Raw genomic sequence first — 27,151 nt, forward strand, 5'->3', positions numbered from 1 at the left:
TTCAGAACACTTAAAAAGTTGAATATCTGCAAATCTTTCGTGTATCGGACCATCAAGCGATTCACAGAGACTGGGACAGTTGATGATCGCCCAAGGCAAGGCCGCCCACGCAGCGTATGAACCAAAAAGTTAGTGCAAGCAGTGGCAGCCCGTATTCGGAGAAATCCTGTACGAAAGCAGGCAGTGCTTGCTCGTGAGCTGAACATTCCCAAAATGTCAGTGTCTCGTGTGTTAAGAAGTGACTTGGGGTTGAAGGCTTACCGGCGAAGTACAGGTCACTTCCTCAATGCACGTCTGAAAGAGCAGAGGGTGATAAAAGCAAAACGCCTCCTGCAACATTACGCCAACAATGGCCACAGGAAAATTCTTTTCACAGATGAAAAGATATTCAACATTGAGGAAACTTTCAATCGCCAAAATGACCGGGTGTATGCGTCAACATCCCACAAAGCTCGGGAGAAAGCCCCGAAGATCCAGAGGGGTCATCATCCAGCCTCAGTCATGGTTTGGTGGGGCGTGGCGTATGATGGCACCACCAAGCTGCATTTTTGTGAAAAAGGGGTGAAAACGTCAGCCAGAGTGTACGAAAATACTGTGTTGAACTCTGTTGTGAAGCCTTTGAGTGACACTTTGTTCAGGAACCAACATTGGACCTTCCAACAGGATTCTGCACCAGCCCATAAGGCACACTCTACCCAGGAGTGGCTCAAGAGCAATGTCCCGGACTTCATTGCTCCAGTTGATTGGCCTGCTAGCAGCCCTGATCTCAACCCGTTAGACTACAAATTGTGGTCAGTGCTTGAGGGCATGGTCTATACGAGGAGGCATGCCAATATTGACAGTCTGAAACGGTCCCTGGTGAAGGCAGTGGCGACTTTCCGTACGGAGACAGTGCGTAATGCTGTAGATGAGTGGCCGCAGAGACTTCAGGCCTGTGTGAAGGCCAAAGGTGGCCATTTTGAAAAATGATTGGTGTTATGTGTTCGTTAGACCTGTAAGTAACCTATACAATCAGGACAATAAAGTATCTTTAACACTTTCGTCATAATTCACTTTCAATGTTGTGTCAGTATTTATGATATGACTAAGTAGAGGTGGAACTCATCTTTTAAATTTAGATAAATCTCAAATTCTTATATTCTTAGAATGTTCATGAAAATAGAGGTGCGACTCGTATAACTTGTGACGAGACGGGTTCGTTACATACAAAAACTGAAAATACAATGCCTAATAATAAAATAAATAAAAAAAGTATTGCCATATCTATTCTGAAAAATCAGTTTTACACATGAGGACTATGAAAGAATATTCCACTCCTCTGTCGAAATTGTTGAATTTTTTGTGAAAAATTGGAACATTACTTAGTGCATGATGAGGAAACTCTTTAATTTTAAACGTTGCATGACCGTAGACCCATAATACTAAATTCTTCAATGCACATGGGTTTATTGCAAGGGAAATAGTGTATTTTGTGTGCTGAAGAGGTACTTTCATTTTCTCATACCCACACTTGAGAGGAAGTTGTCAGCATCTCACTTTCACTACCTGTGAGAACTGGTTTTAAAAAATCAACAAACTCCACAATATTGTATATTTTCATATTTATTTAAAAAAAAAAAACTGGTATACAAAATAATGTTCATAAAAATTGTAACAAAATTGCAGGCATTTCAGCAATGTGTCTGATAACAATCAACCTGTCCCATCCTGAATAAAATGTTAGTAAAACTTTTCTGCTGTGTTGCCAGAAAGCTCCTGATTGGAAAAGATGAGACAAAAGCCAGCGTGGATTTTGGTCTGCCAGCTTGTACCTCCCATCACCATCCTGCAGTTATTCTGAAATATTGGAAATATGCAAATCACAGGTGAGCACTTCCTTTTATTGTAAATGGCTCCATTCACCACCATATTGGATTCAATATAGTGCCAATCTCAATATATTTTGCAGGGAACCATAAAATGTAAGGCCATATGTAGGGACATTGATTTTTTTTTTTAGATCCCTGCAACTAGTGGCATCCCCAGTGATAAGATATACATGAATTTTATTTTATAAAGCAACACAAAATGCCTGCCTGCTCTTGCACAGCAAACCACTAGAATGAATCATGTGTAAAACCTTGCATAGCTTCAACTTTGTGCTGACTTTTCAGTAAATCAGATAATTTTATTTCCCTCCAAACTCATTTGCTAAGTTTTTGATAAAATGATACTGACTAAAGCTGTGAAATTATTAAAATGTGCTGGTCAAAATTTCCTGTGTTAAAGCTTTTCATCTCATGGTCTGGACTGAAATGTATTGAGATTGGCAGCACCATTCAAAATTAACTAGAAATACACTGTTCTTAGCTGCTAAGGTTGTTTTGTTTTTATCAAATAGAAGAAGATGAAAGAAAAAAAATGTGATGCTTTCTTACATTTGAAGTTTCTTGGGCTCCCCACCCAGGAAACCTAGGAACAAGAGGATTCAAAATATCCTTATAAGTAGGAACGTGAAGTTTTCGTTTAATGTCCCTAACTTTCGTGTTTTTTTTTTTTTTTTTTTTTTTTTTACTGCAATTCAGTGTTATTTTTACTGTACCTTCTATGCTTAAGATTTTCGCATTGTTGTAGTTCTGGAAATTTTAGTTTTAATGACAAAAAAATATGGCTTACCTTTGTGAGAAATGACCCAACTATTTCATCTCATCATCCCCTAAATATGAAATGTTCATTGAATGATAACACTCAGATGATAAAACAATCATTCATATTACATTTCCCTAACAATGCCAAAAAATCGCCTCAAAATACCATTTTGTGTACAGGCTCCCCCCAAACAGAACTGGTGCTTCTTCCTGGAAATTTTCCTGTTCTTACAAAATTTTCCTTCTGGGAAGATTCCCCCCCACAGATTTCTATTTCAGGATGAGGTTAAACACTGTCAGTCATGTTTGTTCTAAACTGCAATACATGAAGTGTGACAGTCTCTTTGGAATCGATCGTTCCCCAGCTTGACTAGAAATAATGCTTAAGGTAGTTCTTTCTTTTTCAACAGAAGTGTTAGGCAATACAAGCTGGGGATATTTCACATTAATGTGCAAAATTCGATGTTATGCCATTTTTCAGAATAATTTGCGTTATTCCATGATTCCGAAACAGCAAAACTTGCCTCCTTTACCTACTCAAATACATTTTAAACAATGTATTTTACTTGCCTGAACAATTTGATGTTATCAGTAAAATGAAAACTTCATATCCCTACTTATAAGTGTTCCATTCTTGTGAGAAGAATTGCAAACTTGTTGCTAATACTTTTGGAGAAAAATAAATCAGTATGTAGTAATAGGATGCCTCAAGGCTCAAGCACTCAAAAACATGTATCTCTGAGCATTACCTGAGTCACAGTATGTTCCAAAAGTGAAAAATACAAAGTTGAATTTCAAGGTCATGTCCTCAATTTTTCATAAGTGAAATATGAGTGGGATCTGAGTGCTGTATTCCTGACCATCTGATAAGTGTTCCAAGCACCACGTGGCAGTACTTTTCAAAACTTTTTGTAATAATTGCACAATTCGAAAAATACATCAGGCCAATAATATTCGCTTATATGAACTTGTATGTTCATTTTCAAAAATGCTAGGCAAGATCAACAGTTGGAATTAAGTATGGACACAAAATATTGCAGGACTTTAAAATTAACCTCCCTGTACATATTTGTACACATATTAGGTGTTACTGCCCAGTGGATCAACTTTTCCTGAAATACTCCCTTTGAGCAAAACAATAAGCTTACCATCTTTGATTGAAATTCTATTTTCCAAAGATGTTTCATTTGTCACAAAGGAATCAAAGTGCTTCTAACATACCATTAGTTAACAAGCATATAGAATTGCTTCAGTGAACAAGAAAAGTTATAACGGTGGTAAATTTGTGGTGAAACATGGGCAAATATCTGCTAACAGCATCATTATCCTGGTAAAGGGTTAATCTTAGGAAAAGCTAAGTGAGCTTCTATGCTCATTGAAAAATGAAGGGCGTGATCTTGAATCTAAACATCTCAAAGTATTCAGAAACAAAATTCACTGAATTTAGTTATTAGGCAATTAATGTATTTAAACATTTTTGTAAGATCAGCATATTTTAGCTAACAAAGTGATATTGAATAGAAATGTACTGTTAAGCTTTTGTGTAATGTTTGCAAGAAAGTGGTAATTCCAATAGCCACTCACTGTACATTACAAATTCATTGTTATTTTGCTATGGTTGATTGCTTCAATATACCTCCCTCCAGCTCTAGGGAAAAAAATATAAAAAGCTTCCAACAAGTTGGACAGAACCTGCTATTATCCAGGGGCAATTTTTCCATCCTGATTTTAGCAGGTCCTATCCAGAAATAGCATTAATTGTGACTAAACTCACCCTTGCTCCAAACTGCAACAAATAACTTCACATCTTTGTTTGAAGCCAATCATGATGTTGAGATCAGCACTGCAGAAACATGGAGAGGAGTTCTAATGACTAGAAAACTGTAGTTCACCTTTCTTCCTGCAAGAGTATAGAAAAATATTTATTACTTAAATTACACAAGTTTGTAAAATTTTCCCTCAAAAGGATAGTTTACACATTAGCAACTTAAAAGTAAAGTTCCACTTGTATATAACACCGTGCCATGAAGGTACATCATGGCCGCTGTTAGGGGGTGTGCGAAGTGTGCCACTGCAAAGGCCTCGTGCTTCCAAATCAGTTATTTGCTCATATTTTCTGCAAACGCGATTGCACTCGAATAGAAGGAAGAAAATAAAACTGTGAGAAGAAAAATTGCATCATAACAAAGTTGTATTTCTGGTAATGGACAAGTATGTCCCCTCTTGTCAAGCCACCAGTGAAAATTCGCCGACAAGGATCAACGACCCATTTGTGACTCCAACTTTTCCTGATTTCCTGCCTAATGTTCGACCGAAGACAGGTATAATAACATGGTTATTTGTCTGGAAACTGAGGACCAACAAATTTGAGGGTGTGCCGGTCTGCGAAAAGGTGAGAACAAGAGTCGGCATCAAAGCCTTGAAGGTCCACTGGGCTTTTTCCTACAACCTCTAATGTTTACAACCGCAGCGGCAAGATGAAACTCTACCGAGTGTCTAATAAATACTCCATTAGTACAAAGCACGTAACGCTCGTTTTCGAGATTAATGGGTAGGGGTGCGGATTTGTAGTCAGCAGAAACCTCTGAATCAAATAGGCACCCAAAGGATAAGAAATGCATTTCTCTGTTTTCTGGCCTGATCATAGTGACGATGATGAATGCTGATTAGATGAAATTAGGATAATGTTATTTTATATTAAAGAAATAAATTTAAGCGTACCCATTACTGTGAAGATGGCTCCCGCAAAGTCTACTGGTTAGCGCTCTAGATTTTGGCACGAGTGGTCCCGGGTTCGATTCCCAGTACGAACTCTCAAAATTTCGGTGTTAACCCAGCATCGTAAGAACAATTAAGGAGCTACTTGAGAAGAAGCAGTAGCATGCTCCAATTTCGAAAGCCAGAAAATAGCGGCGATGGGATTCGATGCACTCACCACGGGTCACCCAAAGAAAAGCTGAATGACAGGCTGTGCCCCTAACACGGCTCTTGCACCACGGAGTTGTTTGTAGCAGCATTACTGTGAAGAATTTTGAGATTAAAGATTAGTTCAGTTCTTTTGCTTCACTCATATCATTCCATGTTTTAATTCCTACTATTCAAATATCTAATTCTCAAAAAATTTCCCGATTTTTTAGGCAAGCTATTTGCAACACAGAATTGGCGTCAATCTTTTGTCCCTTATTTGGTGATATTCCAAGCACTTCAGATTGTAAATAGCGCTTGTAAAAAAATTAACGGCAAATTTAGAACTTGCCATGTCAAATTTGTCTTCTCAATAATTTTTCAAAAGTCCTTGTCTGAAGGAAAAATGGAAAACAATATCAGTTTTTTAATATTGCGTTTTACTGTACTTGACGACAGTATTTATGTCTCAAACTTAGATATGAAATGAGAATTCTACAAAAATAAATCATAAGGAACACACTAATACAACAAAAATTACACAAGGTTATTTCACTTTTTAATCAGGGGTGTACTGTGTTTTTTTCACGGCCTTCCCTCCCTCTGACGCCAATCTTTACAAATTCATCGATTTTCAAAAAGGGGCTTCAGAAACAGGCCTCTCAAGGCAGGCAGTGTGCAGGTCATCGGACCTTGGGTCGGCATATTGCCCCCACTGATAAAATAGAAGTAAAGATCTGGAGATATGAGTACTTTATTTTTATTGCCTCTCAAACCCTCCCAGGGAAGGAATGTTTCCAGATTTCTTCCAGATATTACAACCATGCCGAAGTATCAACAAATTTCAAGTCATTGGTGTTTGACACAGTAGGAATGTCTAGGGAATGGGACAAATTTCGTAAATTTGAATCTAGATTCCAAATGGCTAAAAAAGGAAAGAAAGGTGCATTCGAGAAAATCTTGCTGTCTGTAAATACAGTTTCCATTTCAAATTTCGCCATAATAAACTGAAATAGTGTAGATACATTTGAGGTCAAGTGCTCTAGTGTTAGTGTTGATGTTGGTGTTACGGAGTGTGTTCGCGATATAGTCCAAGTCATATGTACCAGTGGTGGGCGGTGACCTTAAATGTAGCTCGTCTGTGAACCAGGTGCCAAATGTAAGACGTAATTGCAAGGAGGAGTATGTTTCATGTTCATCTTCTGAGTCTGGTGACAGATCGCCTCTGCTTTTAGATCCAGGTTTCTGAGTCTGGTGACAGATCGCCTCTGCTTTTAGATCCAGGTGAGTGGACGTCAATTCTAAATCGTTCTGAATTTGATGCAATCATTCAAAAGGGCTCCAATCGCATCATAAATCATGATTACCCAATTAATGGTGATAATCAATACTTTTTACCTGGACATTATAAGCGTGTTATGCAAAGTGGGGAAACGGTCAACAGAAGGTGGTTGCTGTACTCGAAGAGGAAAGATAAGATTTTCTGTTTTTGTTGTAAGCTGTTTGGGAAGAAGGGTAAATGAAGGCTGTGATGATTGAAGGCATTTAAGTCAAATTCAATGCCTAAAAAAATTGACCGAACGTGAATTTAGACTGCAGAAGTATTGATGAGCAACAGGGACTGTTGATTTCACAGTAAAAGCAGCACTAGCGTGAGGTCTTCAAACGAATACTGTATGTCCTTAAGTATTTGGCAGAGCGTAAACTTGCATTACGGGGCCTGGGGCATAAAATATTTGCAGGAAGTATAATTAATTTATTTTTTTCAATTTTTGTTCCTTAGTCTGAAGTACAAGTGTCCTACAAAATCATAATTTAAACACTATTACATGTTCATTTCGTTTTCATTCTGATGTATGTCATTGCCTTATAATCAAGGGGTCTCGAGTTTGATACCAGATGGAGGCAAATGGCACGGTGGTTCGGATCCTACTTTAAACTGTAGGTCCAGTCCCGATTAACCTATCAGGGCATTCAGTGAACTTAAAACAACAAAAATCAATATCTCAATCAATCTCATGTACTCTAGTACATATTTAATTGCAAAATCGGGAATGTTCAATATCATATTGTTACTTTAACTAAAAAAGTAGCAATATTTAATCATATCCAAAAAAAAGGTAAAGTGTTCTCCTGTGCTTAGCACCACACCATGAAGGCGTATAGGGGGTGTAGGGGTAATGCCCCACACTTTCTTGATCCGGTCGTGAGTGGGTGTGATGTGATCAGCACCACACCCCTGACTGCCTTTACCCCCCAGGGTTTCCTCCAGGTACCCATGTTATTCAACACTGGGTGGGCGCCGGGGCCACTTCCATCGTTAGAAAAGTTCCCGGATTTGAACCAGCCGGGGATCGAACCCGAGACCTTTAGCATGGTAGTCAAGATGCGTTACCGACTGAGCCACCGCGGCCGTGTTAATCACATCCAATAATAACATAATTGTTTTCTTTACTATTTATTGAATTTATACACTGTAGTGAATTTGCATTGTTTCCATAAAATAATATTTTCATATATTTCATTCTATAAGTAAAGAAACAATATATGTTAAGTATTTTTGATACAAATATTTGGATCACTATCTTTTATAGTAGCTACTTTGTTTAAGTATGTCAAAATAAGATATGAATGCAGGCTGTATCAGATTAGTTACTTAATTGGAAGCACCAGCATCCTATAAACTCGTAAAAAAACCTCACACAAACTATTATTTTTATCTAGCATGGTGACCCCGGGAGCGTGAGGCCTCGGGTGAGTGCCCAAGTTGCCAACCCCTGGTGTCATGATCTCCTTTCCGTATTTAGTGCGTTTTGTGGCAGAAAAAATACATAACAACAACAAGGTTAAATTTATAATACATTGCTGCGAACACACATGATAACATTTTTTTTTTTCTAGGGCTTGTATCACTAAAGCAGGTCTCAACCAGCAGTCATTAAGAAAAGCTGGTTGCCAAATTTTAAATTTTATTAGTGCTAAACGGCGATACTGCGAACGTGCGCTCGTGCTTAACAGTAAGTAATAATTACACAATTCTAATAACCAGGTTGGCGCTAGAGAAGAATTTTACGAGAAATGGATGTTATCGATATTTTATCATTACATAACACAAGGGCCTCGCGGGTATAGTTCGAACAGGGCCTCACATTCCCTAATGGCTGCCCTGAGGTAAATTGAGGGGTAGAGCCCCACCCATTCTCGATGTCGGCCATTTTAAAGGTGATGTGATCAGCACAATGCTCTGGCTGTCTTTACCACCCAGGTATCCATTGATTTGAGACTGGTTTTGCCAAAGACCCGAATAGACAGAAAATCGGAAAAACTAGGACCTGAAAATGATCGACGTGCACTAATTACCAGGCTGTCCCAGAAGTCTTGCACCATACAAGGCGGAAAATGAAACCCAGAATATCAGAAACAAAGACAGACTTTATTCAGCAAAGTACAGGCCTGCATGTTCGATGACCTTCACCCATGTCTGCGACAACAGTTTAATCTGATGGCGATACCAGGTGGCAGGTTTAGAATTGAAAAACTCGTGACAGGCAGAATTTACCTCATCATAGGAATTGAACTGCCGACCACACAGGAAATGTGAGAGAGAGCGAAACAACCTGTAATCCGATGGTGCAACATCCGGACTATAGGTGGGATGAGGTAACAACTCAAACCTGTCAAGCTCAGCCAGGGTGTTGGTCACTCTTTGTGACCGATGACTCGGAGCATTGTCAATTTGCAGCAGTAACCTCTTCCTGCTCGTTAATGCCAGTTATTTCTCATTCAGAATGGCATACACTCAGCGTAATTGTTCAGAATACAGTTCATCTGTTACAGCACGACCTGCTGGAACAAACTCATAATGGACAACCCCGTCAATATTCCACCACACACACAGCATGAGCTTTTTCCCAAATCTGTCCTGTTTCACATGGGTGATGGCCTCCTGTCCTCTGTAATCATGTACAATTGGGTTGTATTAATGCGCATGCGCGAGATACACGCGTTTCGCGAGGCGGAAGATCTACAACATTGCCAGTTTTCTTTGTAGAGTCTTCGCTGGCGTTAGGGGTGTGAAGGTGGCAGCACACATATTAATGCGCAATTGCACATTCTATTATCTGCCCAGCGTTGCCAGTTCTCTTTGTAGCATCTTTGCTGGCATTAGGGGTGTGTAGGCAGCACACATATTAATGAGCAATTGCACTTTCCAATATCTGCCAGTATCATGGGTATTTTAGAACAGCATTTGTACCCATCTTAGTCTAAAGAATAGCAACAAAGAGCTATGTTAAGTACAATAAAGTGAGAAGAACAGAAACACAACAGAAAGCGATCCTGGGTGGGTGCCGAGTCTGGGGCAAAAAAATATATGCGGGTCCCATGTAAAAAAATTTAAAATTTTGTTCAAAGTGTGAAGTATGGATATCATATATAATTACAATAAGGATTATTATTGCAATCAATAAATAATTACTTTGCATATTTTTTCGTACTACACATCATCTAGAGGCAATAAGCATAACAAGGTGAATGTTAAATGAACAGAATTATGGGAGGCTAAAAAAAACTATTAGTGGGCGGCGATTACTCTGCGTGGGGGCTGTTAAACCTTATCTATCAAAGGAAAATAAATTGTCCCTCCTGAAAAAAAAATTCCTGTGTACGCCAGTTACCCCTTGATTACAAAGTGGCAACGCTACCACTGTGCCATCGGGGAGGCCTAAAAGTATTTAGATTTCGGAAGGGAATACAGTATTCGTTCTGCCCACTCACCTAATATTCTTTGACTATTTCATTATGGTATTCGTCATTGTTTGATGTCAGTTAGGACTTTTCATGATATGAATATTCAAGATGTAAATGTTTTGCATGGCTATTTTCAAGATTAGAGCCTTCGCTTTGAAAGATTTTTAGTTCTCGCGCCTCTTGTGTGAAATGTCCCTCGTTTGATCCCCTGTGGGAGCAGCAATGCAAAGGATGCTACTTGACATCGATCTTCAAGACTAAAACACAAACGCGATGGGACTCGATGCACTGAACAGCCATTCATCGAAGAAAATACGCTTGGCAGGACTCTTTGGACCCGTTGTGCCACTGAAAACTAAGCACATGGAATTTTATTGCACAGATTGTGTTTCGTGAAGTGATAGAGACATACACGGTTAATAATAATAATAATAGTTGCTGTAATTTACGGCCTGTAAGTCACAGAAGACAATATTTCTTTGTTATAAAATATCACTATTCAAATTACGTTAATTCTAGATATCTCAAGGGAGGCAAGTGCTCCACCTGCTGCGGTCACCCATTCATAATGTGGACTTTAATCAATCAACCATGCATGCTAACTGATAGATATTAGAATGTGCAATTTCTCATTAATGATGCATTAGCTTGGTGAAAGGCTAGACCTAAGTGTGAAACGAAAATATACTGGCAGCACCCCTGTTCAATCCCTACGCTTTTGATGGCCAATTGTTCTCCCATTTAAATACATAAGGAATTTGATGCAGAACCTGCTTCTATTACATTAAAGTGCAAGTTTAATTTCATCTTAACTTTAGAAATTATGTCAGATCATGATAGACGATTAATCAGGTGTGTGACACTAAGAATTTAGTGAGAGAATCGTCAACAGAACAGACATCGGAACTCAAAAAAGCCTTAAATTTTTCACAGTTTAAGTGCTTTATTCTTGTGAATCTGGTAAATAATACTACATAATACTTCCACGTGACTGTATTTTTATTTTTATAGTTGTTATTTCATAACTAACTCTTTTTTAACGTGATATCATACTTTTCCCTCATGGCTAGTAAATATGTTTTTTTATTTTATACATGCACATTTATCGAGAATAGTTATTACCAAAAATATTGTATATTCTGTTTCATGTCTCGCAATCTCTTCCACTTTATTATTTACAGGAATTATAATTTTAAAATTGTTGTAACCAAAGAAATAAAGGACGAGAATAGGAGGGGAAAGAAAACATGTGTTAATATTATAATATCGGATAGGGTACAGTGTCATAGTGTATAATAATAAAAAATATCATGCGCTTACGCACTTAATACATTTTCTTTACAATTTTGAGAAATTTATATCAGATTCCTATTCCGCTGTTGAATTAGTATTCACAACCAGAAAAAGAAAACATTAGGCGTAGTGTAAAAAAATCTAACTTTTCATATTTTTGACCCATGGCTGCTAGGGAAGGCCCAATTACATCAAATTTAGTGTTCTTTGTTTATAATCATACTATATTTAGCCCGTCTCAGCTACCTTGCCATTGCTCTTTAATATATTAATTCTTACGTTCAGGAGAATGTCAACACCGAAACATCAGGCGATAAGCGGCACTCAACAGGCGACAAAAGATAGGAACCCGTTCAGTCAATGGGACCATTCAGATCGAAGCAACAGGTGACACGTGTCGTATATATCTTGGCAACCGACTCTTAGAAATGAATGCATTTTTTTTAAAACCGAAGCGACATGACAAACTACACGTGTCGCTTTTCGCTTGTGTGTCACTTGGACAGAGTCGTTTTTCCAACATCATGCATAGTGTCGCTTCGTTGTGTTGTTCGCTAAACTGCGGTAAATATTTTGCCTTGGGAAGAATTTACACAGAAGCGATAGACGGCACGTGTCGCATGAGTACAAACCAATCAATAGCAACGTTTCACACAGTAGCTGATTACAGGCTGCAACTGCATTCGGTTGGTGAAATCCTCAAGCGACACATGTCACCTGTCACTTTTATGTGAATTCTCCCTCGGACTAAAGGGGCAAGCCAATGTTGCTTGCCACTCCGGTGTGAATTCTCAAGCGCTTGCGTGTCACATACCACTTGAGAACGAGCCAATCAACAGCAACGTTTCACACTGTAAAGGCATGACAGGTTGCACAAAGCCTGCCTTCGATTGGTGAAATCCTTAAGCTACACATGCCACATGTCGCTTCGGTGTAAAATCTCCTTAAAAGCAAGCATTCACCGCGCATGCGCTACAAACAGAACGAGGCGAGATGATATATGTTATTGAGAAAACGGACCAGTCTGAGTGACATGCAAGCTTGCTGTGTCGCTTCCGTTCGAAAAGTTGCATTGGTTTACTTTCAAGCAGCACGTGTTGTTTGTCGCTTCGGTATTAATAGATATATTTCATATCGAAACAACAAGTGATAATTGCCACTTTGAGGATTTCACCAATGCAAGCTTCTGCAGCCTATCTTTCCGCTGAGGCTGGTTTAAATGTTGCCTGGCTCGTTCCCACGTCGCGTCTACATTCGATCTTAAAACTCCATTATTGGAGGCGACAAGCGACACACGCCACTTCAGTCTGAATAAAAAAAACGACCATGCATGTGCCACAAACAGACCAAGGTGACACGATGGACGGTTATTAAGAAAATGGCCCAGTTCGAGTGACACGTGCAGTTTGGCATGTCACTTCAGTCCGGAAGGTTTCATTTTTTTATGATAATTGGTTTCCAAGCGACACGTGTGTCTTTTTCCATGTCTGAAGTCTCTTTGTTGGTTATGAATTTACATTCCACATAGTTTGGAATAAAAATATAAACATTCGCAATAGTTATCTTTAGGAAACTTTCGAACAATTTTTTCTATTCCAATATGTGGTAATTTTTGAATTTATAATTGTATACATTACATTAATAATAATATCACTAAAACATCATAACAGAAATGTGTGTATAATAAACTTAAATATGTTTTGTAAGCATGTTTATCTGGGAAACCTAATCTTCTTGGGCCTCTAAATTCCATCTTTTTTTAAAAAAAAAAAAAAATTCTTGCAACGTCTGTTGTTGCATCCGAAATCTCCGCAAAGAGGCATAGCTTCTTATTTATTGTTTACTCGCAGTATCATTGAAATGTGCAGATATTAAGCCACGTCCACATAGGTGTAACAGAACACCGTTCCGTAACCGCATAACATAACAAGGTTGATACAGGGTAAGGCAATGCACGCGACGATGTTACGGCATGAAAGTTTTTCAATTTGCACCGGAGTCCGTAACTGCAACATTCCCGAGTTTCCCCAGTTGAGTGTGTACGAACATGGAAGTCGCTGCAGCGTACATTTACATGCATGACACATTGAAAAGGAAAGGAAAACCGAGATTTGGTGAGGAACACAATTATACAAACTTAGAACTAAATATGGAGGTTCAAGGTTTTTGCCCCCCCTCGAGTTAATCAGAGGGTCCACGCATGCCTGTGCTCAGCATCCTTGACCGAATCCCGCTGCCCCCTAGCTGTGGATCTGAACTTGACAAGACTGAGAAAAGGAAGTATTGCGAGCGAAGAGAGCAAGAAAATTTTACGAAATTTATTCTTATTTGCATAAAATTTGAAATCGAAGGCGACAATTGCTCCTCTGTGCCTTCCCCTGTAGGTGCCCTTGGCCATCAATGTTTGCCCCCTTCCTATTAGCCCTTATTACGGTGCACCACGGGGTGCCAAAGCATTGTCTCTTTCAAAATATTTTTTCATTAGATCATTTGGCGTTCATGGCCGACTCCTGCCACCCTCTAGCTACGGATCTGAACTTGACGAAACTGAGAAACGACATTGAGAGCGACGCGAGCAAGAAAGTGTTCCAAAATTTATCTTTACTTGCATAAAATTTGAAATCAAGGGGGGTAATTGCTCACCTGTGCTTCCTGCAGGTGTCTTTGACCATCAATGTTTGCCCCCTAGAATTGACTTCCGTCGAAGGTTGGGGGAGAAGCAATGCCCCCTGTGGTTGCGCCATTGTTCTTGGGTCCACTCCATGTCTCTCTTCGACTGTCACGGAATGAGTGTTACACGTCTCTGTTCTATGAATGTTCTATGCACGTCCAGACTTGCTGCAACTTGAATGAGCTGAACCCTTTGATGTGACGTGGAAAAACCAACAAGTCATGAAATGGAGCAAACCCCAACTCTTAACATAATTGTTTAGGGCTCAGGTTGCACGCAATACCATCCAGATAAGAACGTGTGATACACGATGCAGTTACGGAACGGTGGATGCCTATGTGGACGTGGCTTTATGCACTACAAATAGGGTGACCAGACGTTCTCTTTTATCTGGACATGTCCTTCTTTTTAGGTGTCTGTCCAGCATCTGGGCAGATTTTTTAGAAGTCGGTAAATGTCCTCCTTTTTTAGAAAGAGTATTCGACCGTAGCAAATGTTCTGCATAGAAAATGCTTCCACACATAATGATATATCACTTGAGGCGCGTTAAGTTTAAGAGCAATGTTCATCTAACATCTGGGAGCTGAACATGATCACTTTCCCGACTGAGTCATTAGTTGGGGTGTGCGGGATCCAGAAAAGTTGGTTAAATAAATTCCCGTCCCGATCCCAATTTCCAGAAATGATTTCCAGACATTTCGAGATCCCGAGCAGTTCGGAACTTCCAAATGCTCGTTTTAAAAAGTGGTTAATTCTTGATGTTTTCTACATTATAAGTGTTTTGACACTTCTCTGAAAAAGTAGCTCTCAAAAGTTTTAGGACAACGACATTTTATAATAGGCAACCCAACTTACACAAGGTGTGGGCATGTAATTGAAATTTTGTGACTTTTCGTAATTTTTTTGCTTTGAAGATGGTATATTGATATCTACAAAGTACAATTTATTTCAGTGAAATTTCACCTAGAACAGCGGGAGATGTCAATTTGACCCCTATAAAATTTAATTTATGCATGCTGCAATATCTGCGTTACGTAGGTTGCGTTTATAGCATGTTCCCACTTGTCGCAGTTCACAAAAACTCATGTAGGTAGAGTTCTTGGACAAGGAAGGACGTCCTGAACATGTCCCATCAAGTCAAGGTCCATGGAATTGGTTTTGCTCCCTGCCTGAGAAGGTCCCACCATAACTGGGCTTTCTGACAACCCCTGCGGGCGAGAATTCTGTGACGTCATCGTGGTAGCACCTTCCTTCCTTCGCCAGTCTTTTTACATGGAAGAGCATTAGAGGCACAAATGTTTTCGATTAGTATTTGTACGCAATTATTGTTGGAGGTTTTGTATGCAACGTCGCATTTAGATGGTGGGTTCGGGAGGTCAGGCTCCCCCGGAAAAGTTGCCAAGTACCTACTAAATAAGCAAAATACTTGATTACAGTATGATCACAGACAATTGTCTGCGGTATGATTAGTGAGCTGGAACACTCCGACACTCTGTTTGTTGTCGGAACTCCCTGAGCTCCTGCTGCGACATAATACACGAAAGTCCATCCTTTATTACACCTTGTTAATAATAGGTAAAGAGGAAGGAGATATATTACTTGAACGAAATTTTTCTTTTGTCCGTGTGTGGCCTGAAAAGAAAAAAAAAAGAAAGAAATTACAAGTACATATTGGTAGTACATATTGACAGCACACAACACAAGTCCCATGGCCATGGAGTCAGACGCCAGAACCTTGTTAGCCTGCATAATGCAGTACGGTGAGGTTGTCATTTAGGTGGATTGAGAAAGGGTCACTAATTACACCCCGCACGATCCTTTATGATCATATCACAATATTTAGAGTATCTTTTATGATGAACATAAATAATAATAATAAAAACAAAAAATCACTAATGATGATATTAATAATAATATTATAAATAAAATTACATTGTTTTATTATTATTATTATTATTATTAGTAGTAGTAGTTCCCATGAGCTGGCCACCATGACGGAGTGCTGGTTAGCACATCGTGCTACGATGCCAGGGGTCCCGTCCCGGGTTTGAATCCCGGAATGGGTGTTTGTGAGAGGCGTATCATCATCACTAATCCCATCTTTTTAATTAGCCAAAAGTGGCAGAAAAGTGAAGTAAAATTAACTAAATCAAATAAAATCAAAGTAGTTCCCACGTCCATTCATTTGTGGTTGGCGTTCCGGCTATTGAATGAATTAGTTTTGTAGTGACAGTGTCTGTGGAAATTAGTGCATGATGATAACAATAATACATTATATTTTTATCACCTGTAACTAACAACCTTTTCGTTAATCTCGTCGTCGCCTTGTTATCATGTGGTCTCGAATTCGATACCCGGTGTAGGGACATAGTGGTTCAGATCCCACTTTAAACTGTAGGTCCAATCCCGATTAGTCTATGTGTACACAAAGTGGACTTCAAACAACAAATCAATCAATCTTTTTGTTATTCTATAACTTTTTCATTTTACTATTTATTTATTTACATCAATTTTCTTAGTAGAACACATATCTGTGATAAAAATAATGAAGGTAGATAATGAATGTGTTTTGTTACATATTCTTACGCCATCTCTTTACTGTTCATATCGGTAAGGCAAAGTTCCCATTCCACATTGCACCGTGTCCTTAACCACACATATTCGATCCCATCACGCTCCCGCTGGCTTAGCCCACCCCAAGGTTTGTCCCCAAGAACCCAATTATTTGAGGCTGGATGAACTCCAAAGGTGCTTCATGCAGGGACAAAGCCGGAAAATTTCCGACCTTAGATCACACACATAAGGGATCGAACTCGGTCTCGTAGCAGTCAGACGTCCTCCCAACCTATATTCCCATAGCTAATCCATAATCATTTCTACTATACCTGCCGCAAAATTAGTTTGGTATTGAGAGCTGAAGGAACATGCGTCACGGTGTTGCCATATCATGCGGTACGGTACGCAGTGCAGCCTTCTGACGCTGTGTCGAGGAAAATGTGTTATAAAAAAGAACAACAATGATGAAATGTGTTATTGTTTTTCAAGGAAAAAGGAATAACAATAATGACAACAATGATGAATGTGTTATTGTTTTCTCTCTTCATTTCCATCTCCCTTACAACATGAACGAATTAACGAAACGAGCATTGTTTACAGGTTACCTTTTCAATTCATTCTGAAAATATTGAATATATACACTTTCAATAATAATTTCTTTCCGAAGTCGCCATTAAAGTCTGCCCATCTTTCAATTATACCGCAACTGAATTGCACAAAGTCCAGTTGGTGAGGCGTCTGACTTTTACGTGGGAGACCCGCGGTGGTAAGGGGAACTCTTTCAAATATCCTTAGCAGGCCTCCCCGATGGGGTAGTGGTAACGTCGTCACCTTGTAATCAAGGGGTTCGATATCCGGTGGAGGCACATGGCACAGTGGTTCGGATCCCACTTTAAACTGTAGGTCCAGTCCCGATTAGCCTTCCCGTGCATAAAGTGAACTTAAAACAACAAATGAATGAATCAATCAATCAATCAAATATCCCTAGCGACTCCGGAGTCGACTCAGCCCAAATGAGTACCTAGGGCAAACATGGGGTAAAAGCAGTTGGTGAACCACATCACCGCATCACCTCCATAATATGGTTGAGGTCGAGAATGTGTGGAGCCCTACCTCCACATCCCCATATGCCTCCATACTTTACTTTAATTTGCGTCCATTATTTGTTTTTGTATGAGAATCCCAGAGCTTTTATGACTGTCCTTAAAGGTGTTTTCCCACCTTGAAAAAGTCCCGAATCTTTCAACAAAACGTGCAGTTTCCCTACAGTGCGATGAACTTCCTCCTATAATAAGAGTAAATATGGCGACGAATAGCATCTCGCTAAAAGGTATCTAAATTTGTTACGCGTTTACTGATATTCCTCTTCTTTCCTGGGGTTTCCAGTTTTGAAGCCTCGCATTGATTTATTTCTACCACATTATATTCTTCTTTTCCCATGGTAACAATAGTGTTCTTAGATACGCCGACAGCAACAGCAGTCCTGTCCAGAACTTTATTTACAGAAATGATTGGACCCCCATTGTTTCTTTCTTGCTCAAAATACTTGCGCACAGAACAAACGTTTTCCCACGTTTGGCCTTTGAGAGGAATTCCTCGAGTATTGCCTCCTGTGCTTGACATTCTTCACACAAGCATACGACACACTCAAGCAGAAAATTATGTACAAAAAAAAACACCCTAAAACAACACGCTATATACAACAAAGAATAATCTAAATTCAGTAAACACTAAACAAACGGACCAGTTAAAATATCACAGCAACACAACAAACAACACGTCCTCTCCCAACAACATGAAAACTGATCACAAGAACAATTGCCCGATAAGCGGCAACACCGTGATAAACGTTTTCTGTTGCTAGGTAACCAGAGCTTGGGTGAAGCACTGGGACGATTTTGATTGGCTCACATGCCAGCAACCCACCCTGCCGCAGTAAAGTAGACCCACTTTCTCCACGTGCTTCCCAAGCATCAATACCAAACTAATTTTGCGGCAGGTATACTTTTGGTTAATCACAACGATGAGTGATAATTGGATGAAATTGGTGAAGAACACGCATGGCCAGGCCAAGACACGGGAACTTCGGTGGCGAGATCGAAAGTCGACTATTTAACACTTTTGGTCTTATAGTATTATTGGCAGATTTTGTAATATCAAGACAATTTTGCTAGTATTATTACATGTGATATAATTGACCAGCGTCCAAGAACTCTTCCCGATATATACACAGTCCATCCAGTGGAAAAGGTGACTATTGAGAAATGAAAGACAAGACGTTGTGGACTGGTAGTTTACAATAACGTTTATTCAAAATAGACACCTTATGAGTCAATACATGCACTGAAGCAGTTGTAGAACTTTGTGAAGCAGTCTTGGTACTCCTCTTTCGGAATTGCCTCCAAAATCGCGGTCGAAGCGTTTTGGATGTTTGGAATGGTGTCGAAACGCCTTCCTTTCAACGCCAATTTCAGTTTTGGAAATAGCCAGAAGTCACATGGAGCTAAATCTGGAGAATATGGGGGATGATTGAGCTCCGCTATCCCTTTTTTGGCCAAACACTGGTGTACCAACCTGCTCTTGTGCACGTGTGCATTGTCGTGCAACAGAGACCATGAGCCCTGTTCCCGATATTCAGGCCGAACTCTACGAATCCTGGCCAATAGACAATGCAAAATACCCACATAATACTCAGCGTTCACAGTGTGACCGTCTGGAGTGAATTCCTTGTGGATGATGCTTTGGGATCGAAGAAATTTTGATTCGGCTCTTCTGCATGCGCACTATCTTCGGTTTTGGAGAGCCTGGACCACCACGAAATCTTGCATACCACTTAAACACGTTCTTACGGCTCAATGCCTCACTACCGTAAACAGTTTGAAACAGAATTTAATGGCACATTGCTCCGTTTCCGACCGACGTTCCACAGGTACTGTCAGTCACAAGATCCGTATGCTTCGACTGCCGACGCTGGTGCTTTGCAAATTTGCCGGAAGAAAGTCGAGATGTGTCGCTACGTAGTATATATATTTCTTCATAGATGGCATTGGTGGTTCCGTGGCAAAAAAATCGGTTACCTTTCCTAATGGACGGACTGTGTATTTCTAGATAAGCACCTATATGTCTATGCCATGCCCCAGAAATAAAGTAAACGATATAATGAGTCAAAATGAGTCAAAATTTAGTTGTAACTATTGGAAAATATTGACAACTCATCGTTGTTTTCAAATGAGTTTTTCAAGGCAGAGGGAAAGCTTGCGTCCGCGATAATGTCACAAATTTACAATCCCAGCCCCTCGCGGAAAAGGGGCTGTTATGAACAGATATCTTCAAGCGGGGTAGGAGAAAGTCTTCATGGACCTTGGTATCAAGTAGCAGTTTCTCATAGTGAAATGTTGTGTATTCTGGAGTATTCAGTTGTTGACGATTATCATTTTTATTTTATATCAAAATATATCATAAACCCACCTAAACACTGTGATTATAATACCTAAAGTGCAGAAAATAATACAAAATAAAAATTATGTTCCCATTGTAATATAATTATAATTTTAAATGCATTCCTTATGAGGGGTCAAAATGACCCCTTTCCACTGTTCTAGGGGGTATCAAATCCTTCGCCGTTCTAGTGTTAAAAACAGTTTATACTTCTTTCAGGTTTATACTACCTGGAACCATCATTGTATCAGATGCCTGGAGAGCCTATAACCGCATAAACGAAATTGGAGGTGGCATCTACGAACATCAGGCTGTTGTCCACGAGGAAAACTTTGTAGACCCCAACGATACACAAAATGTTGAGAACATGTGGATGAGAGCAAAAAGGAAACTTAGATGCCAGTTGGTACCTCTGAAGCCCTGTTTGCCTCATAATTACATGACTTTATCTGGAGAAACCAGTAACCACACACTGGTATTTTTGGTGAATTTTTAACATGTGTTAATAATCAGTACCCAGTGTAAGAGTTTTTGTTTTGAATTAATCAGCATGAGTTTTAGTTAGTTATAAAACATTAAACTACTTTTCTTTGTTAAACAGTACTTCTTAGTTTTAGTGTTCATTTTAGTGATAGTGCATTCGCAGAAACATTAAGCAACGGGAAACTGAAATTGGAAGACAATATATTTTACGATTCCAGGTGACATTTTTTTAATGTTTATATAATAATGTAATGCTATTTAAATGCAGATGTATAATTTGAAAATTGGAAGACAATAAATTTTAGGATTCCAGGTAAAAAAAAAATATGTTTATATAATATAATTAGGTGTGTGCGGGACCGTATTTTCTGGGTCGGGACGGGAAATGTTTGAAATTTCCAGAATATCTGAAAATCTCGAAATCTACACGACATTTTCACCTTAGTTGATTGTTTTCTCATTTCTCGTACACAAAGTAACGACTATTTAAAATGACTATTCAGTATTTCTCGACTGCTCGGGATCCCGAAAAGTCTGGATCGGGAAGGGAATTTTTTTTCGCGATCCCAGTCCCGACTTTTCGGAATCCCGCACATCCCTCAAATGATGTAAATGCTGTGTGCGGGATCCCATAAAGTTGGGACCCGGATTTCCCGTCCCGATCCCAAATTCGGGAAATGATTTCCCGACTTTACGTTATCCTAAGCAGTCGAGAAATACCGAATGGTCATTTTAAAATGAAGTTTACTGCATTGTAAGTGTGTGAAAATTATCGGAAATCCCATCCCGAACGCAGGGAATGTCGGGATTTAAAAAATTCCCATCCAGATTCCGTCCCAACCCAAAAAAAATCTTTCCCGCACACCCCTAATGACAGCGAAGATGCTAAAAAGGAGAGAACTGGCAACGTTGGAGATCTTCCACCTCGCAAAACGTGAATTTCCGAGCAAAAATCTGCAACAACAAATACCCATGATACCGGTGGAAGGTGCAATTGCTCATTAATATGCGTGCTGCAACCTACGCACCCCCCTAATGCCAGCGAAGACGCTACAAAGAGAACTGGCAACATTGTAGATCTTCCGCCTCGCGAAATGCATGTATCTCGCGCATGCGTATTAATACAACCCAATTGTACATGATTGCCCTGTCCTCTTTTCACCCACTGTTTACGTGTATCAGGGTTTTTCAGAAACACCCACTTCTCGTCTCCTGTCACAATTCTTTTCCAGAAACAAAGATCACGTGGGTTTTGTAGCAATGTCTGGCAAATTGCAATTCTGTGCTGGGCCTGCACCTCTGTCAGCTCATGCAGACTTTGTCGGGGCTGTTTATTGGTGTAATCCATGTCATGCAAGCGACGGATTACTGTCGATTTGGATGCTAACCAACTCTTGTTAACACACGTGTGCTGGATTGTGGTGTAGCATTCACAGCATCCTGCAGAGACTCGTTAATGTCTATCGGAGGTCGTCCTGTGCGGGACTTGTCCGCGAGGCGTAGATCACCTGAAGCAAATTTTTTAAACCAACGGGAAGCTGTCGCTCGATTCACCACTTCTTCGTTCTCCACACAACAAATTTCCTCCACTGCTGCTTTTGCTGTTAGTTCTTTTTTCCATAAAAAATGCAGCACTGCTTGAAGTGCAATTTGCTCACTCATCGTGCCCACTTTAACTTCACGGGAACACTTGCTACACATGCAGTGCGTGGGCATCGCCCGATGGCGCAGTGGTAGCGTCGTCGTCTTGTAATCAAGGGGTCCCGGGTTCGATACCTGGTGGAGGCACATAGTGGTTCGAATTCCACTTTAAACTGTAGATCCAGTCCCGTTTAACCTTACTGTGCACAAACTGGACTTAAAACATCAACTCAAACCAAACATACAGTGTGTGCCTTCACTTGATCTCACAAACTTGTCCTCTATGCCTGCCAACAGCCTTTCACCGGTGGCACCACCTACCCTCGCAAACTTCACCTTATGGAGGTCAGTGTGCTGATGGTGGGACAGTCTGGTATGTCAACATTTAAACCAACAAGGTGCCAGCTTCTGACTTCTATGGGATCTGTGCTAAAGGAATTTACGGTAAACAACAAGTTTTACCGTGCATTGTTTGTAATACTAGGTTTCATGCGAAACCATGTTTGGAACTTAGCAAGATTGAAGTGGAATGTTACATAATTAATGAAGTTTCAACATATAAATGCATGAAATGTATTCAACTCTGCAACGATGATATGCCGGTGACCCCAACGCCATCTGAGACTAGAATTAAAGCAGTAAGTAACTCCACTCCGATTTCATGATTTCTGAAGAAAATTCTAGTGGTGGTAATAGTGATGATATTAACTGTGCAAGAGTTAAATAATCAGGTGCAATGTTTGAGGGCTGAAATAGTTGTAATTAGGGATCAAAATATAGAATTAAGTAAGAAGCTTGAAACAATTAACCAGCAGAATTTGTATGCTAGTGTTTTACAATCTAATTCAGTGCAAAGTAAACAAAACACTAATAAGCCTCTTGAAGAAGCCAAGGCCATACAGCAAACCTTCCCAACAAGGAAATAAGAAACGTATCTAGGTCAGAACAGCAAGTAGCTCTGCATAACAATGTTGTATCAGATAAGAAAAGAAACAGTTCAGTGATCCGTACTTTTCTGTCGCAAAAAGTAAACAAAGCAAGTGAAGCTAAGAAACTGGTGCAAGGTCAAAACTCTTCTAAAAAACTACCGGTTTTACAGAAAGGTATAAAAGAAAAAGCATTATTTGTTACTAGATTTTTATCCTAATGTTACCTCTACAGAAATTCAAGATTATATCATAGAAACTACCAAGTAAAAAGGCTGAAAAGAAGATATAATACTTATGCTTCTTTTCACATAGCAGTTACATTAGAGAACTTTGATATATTATTTGATCCGAAAGTGTGATTTGAAGGTATATTAATTTCACAGTTTTACGGAAAGTTAAAAAATGATAATGTAATCGTGAGCAATACAGACAATATTACTAATAACATAGTAAACAGTGATAACAATTTATCTGAATGACAAACTCACCTAAAAGAGAGTTGAATTGTTAGTATCAAAATGTAAGAGGATTAAACACAAAATCAAAATTGGATATATGTATTTATAGATAATATTAATCTGGAAAATTCTGAATTAGTACTTACAACTGAAAACTGTTGTAAGAAAGACAAATATTATTTTACCCATCTTGATCCTAGTTATAGTGTGATTAGAAAAGATAGAAACTTGCTTCTAAGATAGAAAAAGTGGTGGTAGTTGTGCTTTATTGGCAAAAAAACACAGTTGATTTTTTAACAATTGAAGTTCCTTTCCCAAATAATGATGTAATTTGGATAAAATTGCTTAATCATATATATGATTCTATACTATTTGGACTTCATTATTTTCCACCAGATTTTAATATAAATGAGTTTAATATTTAGGTTTTACAAGAAATATTAATGAAATATGTTAATGTTATTTTAATAGGGGATTTTAATGTAGGTGGTATTGATTGGAGTACTAGAAATATTGCATGCACTGACTATTACGTTAAAAAGAAAGCTGAGAAAATATGTGAAGTTGCTATTCTTGCAAACGTTAAACAATTTAATGCATCTTATGATCAACAGTGCAAACACCTTGACCTAGGCTTATCAAATATACAAAATATTAAATTGGATACTAAGAGTTTCCCTCTATGCAGGATTGATAACTACCACCCTACATTTTCCTTCACCTTTTATTTAGGTCAAGGAAATAAAGTGAGTATTGTTTTCGTAAACAGCAGTGACTTTAATTATGCAAAAGGGGATTATAATGATTTTCTTATGGTTTCAAATGTGTTTTTAATTGAAGTTTATATAAATGAATCAACAAAATAATTGAACACAGTTATTTTTAGTGGTTTTTATTTGATTTCATTTGCAATGTTTCGTTCTGGTTTCCCAGAACTGTGTAGCTTGAAAAAGTTCTGGGAAACCAGGGTGAAACATCGCAGATGAAATCAAATAAAAACCCCTAAAAATAACTGTTATATTATTTTGCATGCACAAAAAGTGGTTATGCGAACCTTCAAGAAGAACATTGATAAATGAATCTATAATGAATTTTAACAAAGCTGTCCAATTTGTATTAGAAAAGAAAATACCTTTGAAAGATGAACCCGTGAGTGTTCAATTACCTTGGGGGTCATTCCATGCCAAACCATCCAATGGTGGTTGCATGACCATTTTAGAACAATTTCATTTTTAGTACATAGGTTTGTACATGTTTCTAGATATCAAAACCAATGTTCAAAAAAATATATTGTCTTTAGTTCTCCTGGGGCAGCCATTTTTCCATTTACTATATTTTCTGAGCCTTTATTTAGCCCAAATTTAAAAAAGAAATAGAAAAGACTTCATTATTTTAAGTATGGAATGTAGTATTGACCAAAACGAGTTGAATCTAAAAGTTGAGATTTTTACTGTGAGTTAGGTTCAGGCAGGGCTTCCTTTTTGCCAAATTTCAGAAATTTTCAAGAGGGCCCATCTGAGATATTTAACTCCGAAAACTGTCAATATTCAATGAACAGCCATGTTTGAGCCCATGCTGTAAAAAAGGGTGGCATTTCTAAGCACTGATATTTTATTTACAGACACCCTGCAGGCAGGTCTACACATGAAAAAAAAAAATTAAGCCTTAGACTAAACCCCTTCATTGAAAAAATCAGGCTTAAAAATCCAATTTTTTAACTATTGTTACCCCAATTTCCACCCTAATTTTTTTACTTACGATGCAATTTTAAGCAAAACATACTTGAATATCATAGAAAGTATACTTCATTAGCTATAAAATGAATTTTGTTTCAGGTGTCTAGCTCTAATAGTTTTTGAGATATTAAGGTTTCTGTATATTGCTACATGAACAAAAAAAGCCATGCGCCATGTTGGAAAAATGGGCCCCAGGAGAACTAAAGACAATACATTTTTTTTCAGGTGTCTAGCTCTAATAGTTTTTGAGATATTAAGGTTTCTGTATATTGCTACATGAACAAAAAAAGCCATGCGCCATGTTGGAAAAATGGGCCCCAGGAGAACTAAAGACAATACATTTTTTTGAACATTGGTTTTGATATTTAGAAACATGTACAAATGTATGTACTAAAAAGATTTTTTTTCTAAAATGGTCGTGCAACCACCATTGGATCATTTGGCATGGAATGACCCATAAGGATCTTCGCATAATCATAGATCCTAAATTGCTATTTGATGAACATATAATTGAAGTTTATAAAAAAGATTTTAGGTTTTATATTTTTTAATTGGACTTCCCTTAATAGAATGGAAACTTTTAGATTTCTATTTATAGTTTTAGTTCGCCCATTAGTGGAATATGGAAGTGAATTATGGAATGTAGCAGCAAATAATCACACTGAGAAAATTGAATCAATTCAGAAATTATTTATTACGTTACTGTGTATGAAACTGAAGAAAAGGTACATTATCATTAAATTATATGGAGTGGTTGGAGATACTTAATTTAACAACCTTGAGCTCAAGAAGAAAAGATAAAATTAATGTACATATTGATACAAAATATTTTGTCAAATAGGATTGATAGTGAATACTTTATAAATACAATAGTATATAATGTTCCAAAATATAAAACAAGACAGAATTCATTATTGTCAGTAAAATTGAAAAATGGTGGTGAATTTATAAAAATATTAATAGCAAATTTTCATTAAAATATTATATTTAGGTATAGGATGTGATTTGCTGTAAAAACCATGTTACTCTTTGTGACATAGTGCTGTATAAGGTTTCATGTTAACTGTTCTCAGTACTTTAAATAAATAAACTATTATTATTATTATTCTTTACAATATTTTTATTACATACATTTAGATTTTTTTTATTTTCAAATTATGTTTCAAAATATATGAGGACGATTTTATTGCATTTTAAAGCTTATTTTTAACACTGATTTCTGATAGAATTATGGATAAAATAAAATTATTTTACATGAAGAATATAAGAGAATGCATTATGCCTGTGGATCACCTGTAATCAATGTTATAATTTCAAAATGATTTGAAATATTAATGTTAAAGCGACTATTCAATTAATGCAAATTGTTTATTAAAAATGGGAGGGGTTTGGACCCGTTAAACTCTCCCCTTATATACAGTACAGCCATGATTGCACTGAATATGCCAACCAAAATCTACATACGTACATGTTATGCAGACTAACTCTTTATAACTATTTTGAAGGTGATAGTGTGTAAACGTAGGTATATAAAGTACTTTCTTGCAAACAGACTTTTTGATACCATCCCGTATGTTCTAAATAAAATGCATAGCCTTTGAGATATTTGCATTTTCCAGGGTCGTGTAGGAAAATAATCACTCTGTAGAATAACAGTAGCACACCA

At 38.2% G+C, this 27,151-nt stretch overlaps 1 protein-coding gene across 1 annotated transcript in view; it reads left to right on the forward strand.

Annotated features, from left to right (window-relative positions):
- The window catches only part of LOC145998364 (uncharacterized), a 28,036-nt gene extending 7,302 nt beyond the window's left edge, over positions 1-20,734 (forward strand). Inside the window, exons 2-3 of the mRNA XM_083134773.1 lie at positions 1,749-1,865; positions 20,458-20,734. Of these exons, the coding sequence (XP_082990899.1) occupies positions 1,749-1,865; positions 20,458-20,734 (394 nt within the window). The remainder of the gene's footprint in view (positions 1-1,748; positions 1,866-20,457) is intronic.
- Positions 20,735-27,151: the final 6,417 nt, after the last annotated feature.

This window comes from Lepisma saccharinum, chromosome 14 (assembly GCF_977018435.1).
Source record: "Lepisma saccharinum chromosome 14, izLepSacc3.1, whole genome shotgun sequence".
NCBI lineage: Eukaryota > Metazoa > Arthropoda > Insecta > Zygentoma > Lepismatidae > Lepisma > Lepisma saccharinum.